The sequence below is a fragment of the Paramisgurnus dabryanus genome, chromosome 23 (genome assembly GCF_030506205.2).
Source record: "Paramisgurnus dabryanus chromosome 23, PD_genome_1.1, whole genome shotgun sequence".
NCBI classification, from domain to species: domain Eukaryota; kingdom Metazoa; phylum Chordata; class Actinopteri; order Cypriniformes; family Cobitidae; genus Paramisgurnus; species Paramisgurnus dabryanus.
The window spans coordinates 16152777-16162111 of record NC_133359.1 but is presented as its reverse complement, the minus strand read 5'-3'; the positions used below and the strand labels follow the sequence as shown (position 1 = coordinate 16162111).

Here is a 9335-nt window from a genome sequence, read left to right as displayed (position 1 = left end):
CGCCATCACAATTGACCTATAGCGTCACTTAATTCTCTCCTCAGTAAAGTGTGGCGCGCGCCTCACCTCCAATTCTTATCCTTTATTCTCATGGAGCGCAAAACTGAACTGATTGCGCGGTGAAATTATAACCCCGGTAGGATTTTTTGTTCCGTACTGTGGCAGCGCAATTACGGTTGAATTAAATGAGAGAGGAGCCATACGAAGAACAGTCGACACCCTCCCACTCCCGCCCACACCGAACCCCGGGAGGCACGCTTTTCAGTCCGGTCCGCGGCTAAAAGCATTCATTCCCGCGTTCAGGGGCCGCGCGCGCAACCGTGCCCCCAAGCACCGACGAGAACGCGGTCATCTCGCTGGACATGGTAAATTTCTGTCAGTCACTGGCGGGATATCAGGGATTCGTATTCATAAAGCCTTGAGAAAATGATTACACTTACAGTAGTTCCACTTAGGGGTCCACTCTAAAAAAAAATGTCACTTTGCGAAACTTGAGAAAAGAAAGCTTTTAGACTGGTGGGGGGACATTTCTCGTGCGCCTTACCCACATACTCTGCCAGGTCCAAATGTGGGGTTTGAGATTTATGCATTCGGTTTATTGGTTATAATTTTATATTTCGTATAGTTGTGAAGGAAAAACCTTTCCTCTCCACACGCTAGTCCAGCTTTTTAAGCCGTGGCAATCTCCTGTTTTGAAAATTGTCCTTCAATCAGCGCTGAAGTGGTTGTTAAAACAGATGCATTTTCTTCAACCTCTGCTCTGTCAACTGAACAATTGCATTCCCACTGGGAAACCTCTCACTTAGTAAACTGGGTATAATGAACCAATTTCAGAATTAGTTTTTGTTGTGATTATTGTAGCGTTAGGGTTTGTTGTGTTCCTCACGATGGCGGTTTGAACCCACCTCCGTGTTTGGTTAATGCTGGTCTGCTATGTGGGAAGTGGCTGGGTAATGGCACCTAAACTATTTCATTAGGCTTTCGAAAAGGGGGCATTAGCATATTCTTTACTTTTCGGTCATTTAAAAAATTACATTACACATGAATACGAACTGTGAATATCTTAATGCTCGGCCAACTTTAAAAGAGAGGGAAATTTAGTAAGATGGATTTTTAGTATCCTACAACCAAAAAACGACAATATAATACAATACAATACAAAACCCATTTCTTTTTGCAAAATGCAATTTAATAAAAAGATAACATACACAAATATATACATTGCTTAGCGTAATAAAATAAAAGACATAACATTTGTAATAAATAAAACTTTAATGCAAATAACAAATGAAGAATAAAATGTAATAAAATAAAAAAATCTTTGGTTTCATGCATCATATCAGCTTAAAATAAATACAGATTTTCCACATCCACAACAACATCATACGCATCCATGTCGCATGTGAAAGTTGACAACGTATTCGGCGTTGGTGCGCTGTACGGAGATAGCGAAGGGTTCGAAAGGATGGAAGGTGAACGCCACGAGTCTTCTGACCGTGTGGTTAATGGGTCTGCCCAGCAGGCCTGCCTGGATCTTAAATTTCAGCAGCCCCGAATCCCTCGCATAAAACCTGGACAAAAGAGAGTGCCAGTTTATTATGATGCCACAACGAACGCGACAGCAAAAACGGGTATATTTTACAGCAAAAGGCATGCGTTCGATAAGCAAGGCATATCTCAGAATTATGGTAACATTTGTCAAGATAATTTAGAGAGCTCTCAAAAAGTGTTTTAAAGATCCCCTGTCACGGCATGAAATTACACTTCAGTGTTTCAAGATTTAACAAGGAAGTTGATGCAGACCTCACGCTGGGCTTCACTTTTCACTATGCGAAAGAAAAGTGGGCGTACATTCTGGCCTCTTCTGTTATTCACTGTGCACTTTGTCAACAAAGTTTAGACTTTGCATATGTCTGCACTTTATGCTAAAATGTTCAGCATGACAAAATAAGTACGAATATGTGGTAAAGAAAAATCTAGGCCTATTTTTCGACTGCACCAAACGTGTATAAAACAAAACTACAAAAATCTTTTTTTATCTAACTGAATTACAATTTCTCACTGCTGGAAAATGTTTATTATAAACCCATTTAATAATTACAATTTTTTAATCCCAAACATTCATATTAAAATGGCACTTAATGCATCAGATTCTGAGCCCAGTGTTACCGTATGGGGTGATCGCCGCAGGTCTTCGGTCGCTCCATGACAGACACCCACTTGTCATCATAGCTGAAGAGGGAGAGGTCCAGATATGGGCTGCTGCTGTAGGACTGAGCGCTAATGGGCAACTGTCCCAGCAGTCTTCTAACGGCCTCCGTGTGCCCTCCATACTTGGCATTTACAATGGTGTCTTTAAACCTGGGTGCAAACACACAGCTTTTTCAATAATGTGAAGGCTAAGTGATGAATTAAACACCTTAAGGCCTGTCTGGCTTACTTGGACGGATGATGGATGAGGTTCTTATATAGTTCCTCAATATTTTTTTTTAAATTGGACCCGAGGTCTATATGATTAGTTTTTTTTACAAATAGAAAGTGTTGGCGCGAGACCTCTGACAGAGTGAATTTTCAGACCTCCTCAGGCTTTGCCATCAATTTGTGGTTTTCGAATCTGCCTACTTGATTTACACATCTCACCTGCGCTGCACTTGACGGGCAAAGTTGTTACTGGACGCAGAGCAAGGGAACTGCACGGCTTCGCTGTGTAGTGTAGCGTTCCGGAAGAGGTCGCAGAAGTTCTCGAAAAGCTCGAGGAGTTTGTCTGAAGTGTTCTCGAAAACAGCTATCACCTCCGTCGTCAGCATGTTGTAAACCACATAGAACGAAGGCTGGAAGGAGGAAAGGAAGATCAGGTACTTAACCCCTTCACACTTCACACACAAGACTTTAGATGTATATAGATAAACTAATACAATAACATAAATCAATAAAAGTCTCACAAACAACTGTCCATTTGTGCTCATTTTAGGCATGGGCCGGTATGAGATTTTGGTGGTATAAAAACCTGTGAAATACCACGGTTTCACAGTATTGTGGTATTGCCATTGCAACATTAAAATGTGTTATTTGTAGTGCTGGGAAAAGATTAATCACGATTAATTGCATGCAAAATAAAAGTCATTTTTGCCTAATGTGTGTCTGTACTGTGTGTAATTATTATGTATATTTAAATACACACACATACATATATACATTTTTATTGTTAATATATAAAAATATAAATAAATATATATACACATGTAAATGTTTCTTAAAAATATACATGAATGTGTGTGTATTTATATATACACAATAATTACACACAGCGCACACTCATATTTTATATTAAAAAATCACTTATTTTGTATGCGATTAATCGCGATTAATCTTTTCCGAACACAAGTTATTTTCAGACGTCTACGTATACAAACAAAAGAATTTATTGGACACAATACAGTTTTTACAATTTTATATATTTTTGTAATATATATTAAAATGTAAATTACATGACTTAATGATTAAATTAATTTTGTGTAAACCCAGCTCATACCTTGTTAACAGTATCACAGAAAATGTTAGTGGTTTTGAAACCTCGACTGCGTAAAACCTTGGTATACCTTGAAACCAGTAACCGGCCCATGCCTAGCTCATTTCTGTGTGTTTCAGCATCAAATACAGTGATTTTTATTAATATTATTAAAAAATTGATAAGTTGACGTGTCCTTAAGCAATTCGTTTAGTATTTTTACAAACAAAATAACTGCCATAATTTTTTGTAATTTAAATTATATTATTTAATTTTGGATGTTTAGAAATTACCATGCAGCTGCTTCACAGAAAGTTATAAAATATGTCAAAACTTCAATGTAAAATCTATTAATCGTCAATAATAATAATACTCGCAAGTACAATATCAAAGTGGCTAATCGTCAATTATGATTTTTATCATAATCGTGCAGACCTAGTTCACACCATTCTGCAACAACCATAAGATTTTAACGAGAAAAAGCATTCACCTACTCATAATATAGCACACACAGAAAAAATGGCAGCGCTTTCAAGAATAAAATGTAGTTACGCAGTCATTTCTTATGTTTTATAATTTGTATAATTGACTTTGCCAATTTGAACTAATGTCTTACAGCGAGTACAAAACACGAAGTGCAAAACACGTCATCTCTATCCTATAGTGTTGCTAAGCGGTTTCCGTGGGTTTTTTGATGGTTGCTTGGGTGTTGAAAAAAGTTATCCATTTATGTACACTAGATGTGGCCTTGGTTATGGCAGTTCATTGGAACGAATGCGTCAAATAGAGCTGCCATCTTGAAACAGGGGAGCCCCTCCTCTTTAATGCATCATCGTCAATGTAGGCAAAAGTGTCATTGAAATAAAATCACCATAAATCGTCATGAATGCGATTTTCTATGTTTTTTTTTTGGGGGGGGGGTCGTTACAACGGTCAGATATGTATTGAGTCCAGAGAAAATGTCAACCTAGCTACTTTCTATGACAAGACCCCTGTTCCAGGATGGCGGCGGTTTTGACACATGCTTAGAACCACAAGGTGACACCTAGTATATATATATATATATATATATATATATATATATATATATATATATATATATATATATATATATATATATATATATATATATATATATATATATATATGTGTGTGTGCGGTATATATGTGTGCGGTTTTATTTTAGCCAAATAATTGTATCACTCATACACATAATCTAAAATTACACCATGAAGATTACAACCTTACCTAATATCAGTGGTTAAGAACACACCAGTAATTTATCCAAGCAAGGCTAATTAAAGTTAGTGAAGTTAAACCAAAGCTATATAGCAACATACTCAATCTAAAGATAAAGACAGTCAAAGGCACAAATAATGACAAAACACAAATCCTGCCTGTATACGGATTCAAAACAAAAGGATTACAGACTTACGCTAACAGAGATTAAGGAATGATGTCAGCAGGTGCGTATCTGATTAAATCTCCAGTTACTTCACTGCACACGTGTGCGTTATTGAGGGATGGTGTTTACCTGCGATGGGTCGGTGACCCTCAGTGTCACCACGTCTTCGCTGGTGTACTTGATAAAGAGGTGATGTTCGTCGAGAAGCTGCATCTTCCACATGCGCAACTGCCGGAGCTGATCGAAAAATTGAAAGAACCGCCGCTTGGCCGTGGCGGTGCCGTCGTGCTCCGCCCTCCTCCACAGGTACACCAGCAGCCTGTGTTTCAGGGAGTTGATGGTTTTCTCCTTATAGAGGCGAGAGAAACCGGGCAGACTTTCGGCCTGAGACTCACAGTAAGCTGCAGACAGAGTCAGGAGGTCATCCTCATAACAAAAACGTCCAATGGTGCGGACGTCGAGGAAGGTTCCTTCTGATGTGACCTAAAATAAAAACACGTTTCACTGTTAAAAGATGTTACTTAAGATGTTTTATTATTGCTGACCAATGGCAGAAGGGTGGCCTGTTTGGTATTTAAGCCTTTTTTAATTGACATTTAATTGGTCGCTTACACACTTAGAATAGAAATAAGGTGATTTGCATTAACAATACCCAATAAATAGCTCCACACATTATTGTCTTACCTGAAAAACGTGTATGGTCTGTTGCTGCACAGAAAGCACAGCCAGAATATTTCTGTACAGATAAAGTCCCTGATTGTGCGAAAGGATGATCTTGTCGCATTTAAAGGTGCGAGTGTCGCACAAGCGTCCCGTGTGCAGGTCTATAATGTGCAGCGAGTAGTCCTCAAGAGGAGAGCGTGGATTCGGGGTCACCGACTCATTGTTCCGGTAAACCTCGAAAAAATGCGGATGAGGTTCCTCGGGCAAGTAAGCAGCCGAACCGACTATCACATACCTGCAGTCGTCCGTAAACAGACTGCATTCTCTATTCAAGTGCTCACCGTTCGAGGCGACGTTGGTGACGTGGAGCAGGGAGAAGAAGCGTTCGAAGAGTCTACCTCTGATATTGAGGGAGCGCTGGTCGTTCCCGTTTGCCAGGGTCTCACCCTCCTGGCCTTGGAGGAGGTCTTCTGCAGCCTGGCATCCCTGGTACTCGTAGATCTCCAGGGATGTTTGATCGGAGGAGAATGCGATAAAACAGCGTCCGTCAGGGGAGAACTTCCGTAGGAAGCAGGGGGGCTTCTCAACATTCACCACTGTGAAATTTGGGAAGAGGTTTTGGTGCAAGCAACGCACACGGTACCAGTGAGCCCCAGGTGGGCCGGAGCAGATCCGGCGTCTTTCCAGGCGGTGCACTACGTTTTGGTTCTGAATTCGTCTCGGCTTCAGAGTCGGGCAATCATCTTCTGGTGTTGTGATGTTGTGAGACGCCATAAGAGTATTAACACTGCAAATGATCAATTCAAAAATTATTGGATGATATCATATTAATCATAATTTTACATATGTACATTTAGGCTTTTACCAAAAGTGACTTACGGTGCGTGCATACGTTTTTTATCAGTATATGAGTTCCCTGGGTTCGAACCCATGACATTTTGCGGTGCTAACGCAATCTGGCACTGAGCTTATTACTTAAACAGTTGTATTATCTACATCTGTAAATAACTGTAAATATGATTAATATTTTTAATTCTTCGTATTAAATTTTATGTATTACTGCGTAGTGTATAATTGTTCTATTTCTCAAATTTTTTCGCCGTGTGGCCCCCCTTGTGTAGGTGCTTCCCTTCATGCCCCCTTCAAATAAAGTTTATGACATAAAACATTGCAAAACTTAACATTTGAATTAAACAAAACATATAAAATGAAAGAGTACAGTGCTGTTGGTTAATAGCCTTATTTTTCTGATGTTAAATTACACAGAATTTATGATAAAATAATGTATTTCATAAAATGTCATTAAACTGGGGCCCACCGGCACCATCTCAGGGCCCCCAGTTTGAGAAGCACTGCTCTATGTATTGAGAGCGTGTCACTGAATTTTACATCCAGTTGCACATGAGCAACCAGTAAATTTGACCCTTTTTTTGTGATGAGACACTGAATTTGAAACAGCACATTGTACTTTCTGCATCTATCATTAAAGTATTGATTAGTAATACAGTGGAAATTGGTAGAAATGTGAAAATTTGGTAAGCATATTGATTTACAGTGTGTGCCCCTAAATTTTCTGGTTGCGCCCCTAAAATTTTCAGTTGGGGGCCACTGTGCTCCTAGTGAAAAAAGTTAGTCTGGAGCCCTGTACTGGGTATGTAGGCTACTGTTAACATGTAACAATGAGATACATTAACACGATTTATCATTACTTGTTGTCACAATTCAAACAAGCAAATGTTTCACATTGTTGTAGGTCATATAGGTCACATTATAGGTTATGTTATAAGTCATAGTGTATGTGATTTCATATATATGTCTTATCAGATCGTGCTAAGATAATAAAAATAATAAGTCAATGCAAACTCAATTGTATGCTATCATTAAGGAAAGGTGGACAAGCCAAACACTTATACATTTCTAACTTTGTAAATGTTGCGTTGTTTTAATACTTCCAAAAATCAGAAACTGTCAATCAGGGCATTTATCCCCAAGTGTAATTTCCCTGACTCTATTTTGAGCCCAAATAATAAAAACAAGCTCGTATAAAGACAAATGCGAATAAAACTACAAAATAAACTTTAAAAACAATCTTCTTACCTGCTTTTTTCGCGTACGTTAACTTAAACGCTTCTCATGCTAACGTCTCTGCACTTTCTAAGTAACTGTCATAGCGAACACACGCTGTCAAACGAAACCTGGAGAAGATAACACGCAAGCAAAAAACTTAATTCAACACCTTAAATGCGATTTATAAAGTTAAAAAGCTAGTTTTGATAAGTTAAGAAGCCGTTTCAGAGTGTCTAGCCGGCGGAAGTAGCTCGCGTGACAACCACATATAAACAGTGAACACGACGCGCGTGCGGTGACACAGCGCCCCCTTCAGGAGTGGCGAGACCGCGCAACTACATCTGGACTGGTGCAGATGGATCTCTACAATATTTACAGGTAAAAGCCTCTCACTCTCACCTTGTAAAGTATTCAGAGCTTGACATAACTAGAAAGATGTATATTTGTTATTAACATAACCACACGGAATTAAAATCTTGATTTTAAGTTGTTTTAGCTTATTTTGTTGATTGTTTTGTAATATTTTCTGTCCTTTAGTTAATCATTTGTGCATTTGATTAGATGTCTTATGAAATTTTCCTTTTATGTCACTAGGCTCTGAATATATTCAAAATTCTGATCAGATTATTATTATTATTATTATTTTGAAGAGATTATCACATACATACTGGAAACAATTTAGGGAGAATTTCTAGAGAAAAGCATAAAAATAATAAAAATTTACTTTCCAGGCAGGAGAAATCTCTTGGTCAGGGGTTGTATGGTGAAAGGGTTAACAAAGGCGAAATTAACTGATAATTAGGGACAAAGCACTTCCCATTTATGCACCCATTAGCAGAGTACACCAAAAAGGCAAAGCGGTGACGGATGGGGTCACTTCATTCTTTGTATCTTTCCTTTCTGCCAGAGAAAAAACTGATGGATGCTCAAGCTGCCTTTTTTACTTCGGCGTTTTATGGAGCATTTGGACTTTACTTTTAATTTCCTATTCAATAGGCAGTGTCTCTTCCAGAAAATATTTCAAATTATGATATTAACAAACAATTTTTAAATGTCAATTGACAGGCTCAGACAGGGGTAGCTCCAAAATGATTAGGACAGAGGTCAATCAATCTTTACAGAACATCACTAATGGAGTTTGAAGGTACAGTCTGAAATTATTATGGTGAAGGGGTTTTTAACTATTGTGGACAAAGGTAATAATGCTTGGACACAGAGCTGTAATGTAAAAATCAATCAAGTCAATAAATAAAGGTTGACTGTGAATGTCTCACAAATTAAATAGAAATGCTCAAATCTTTACTTTGGTGTAGGAGACCTTTACTTGAATATTTGAGAGAGAACGCATGCTCATTTTAAACAGTTCTTAGGTTATAAAATATTTAAATCAAGTCAAGCTAAATCTAAAACCAGCAGCATTTTTACATTTGCAAATTCCTATTCATTTTGACATCCTTCATAACGTTTAATGCTTACAGCATGTACCGTAATATTAATGTACAACTATACATGAATTATATCATGTAATGGAATAAGGTGGTTAATTCAGTCATGTTCACAGCAGTTCTGATGTGGAGCTCCAAAACAACCCACCTTCCAAAAAAAAACAAAAAAAAAAACGGGAACATGAGCTAAAGTCTAATTTGCCGTTTAGCGTACTTTCTTCAAAATGGATTACGAGAGCTGAAAAAT

The 9335-nt window shown here is 38.2% G+C and overlaps 1 protein-coding gene across 1 annotated transcript; it reads right to left on the bottom strand.

Moving 5' to 3' along the window:
* Positions 1-1177: 1177 nt before the first annotated feature.
* On the bottom strand, positions 1178-8027 carry det1 (DET1 partner of COP1 E3 ubiquitin ligase). The gene is made up of 6 exons (XM_065291586.2): positions 7674-8027; positions 5598-6363; positions 5043-5396; positions 2641-2831; positions 2170-2361; positions 1178-1571 (listed from the first exon to the last, which is right to left on the bottom strand). The coding sequence occupies exons 2-6, from the start codon at positions 6348-6350 to the stop codon at positions 1382-1384; spliced, it is 1680 nt and encodes a 559-aa protein (XP_065147658.1). The 5' UTR covers positions 6351-6363; positions 7674-8027; the 3' UTR covers positions 1178-1381.
* Positions 8028-9335: the final 1308 nt, after the last annotated feature.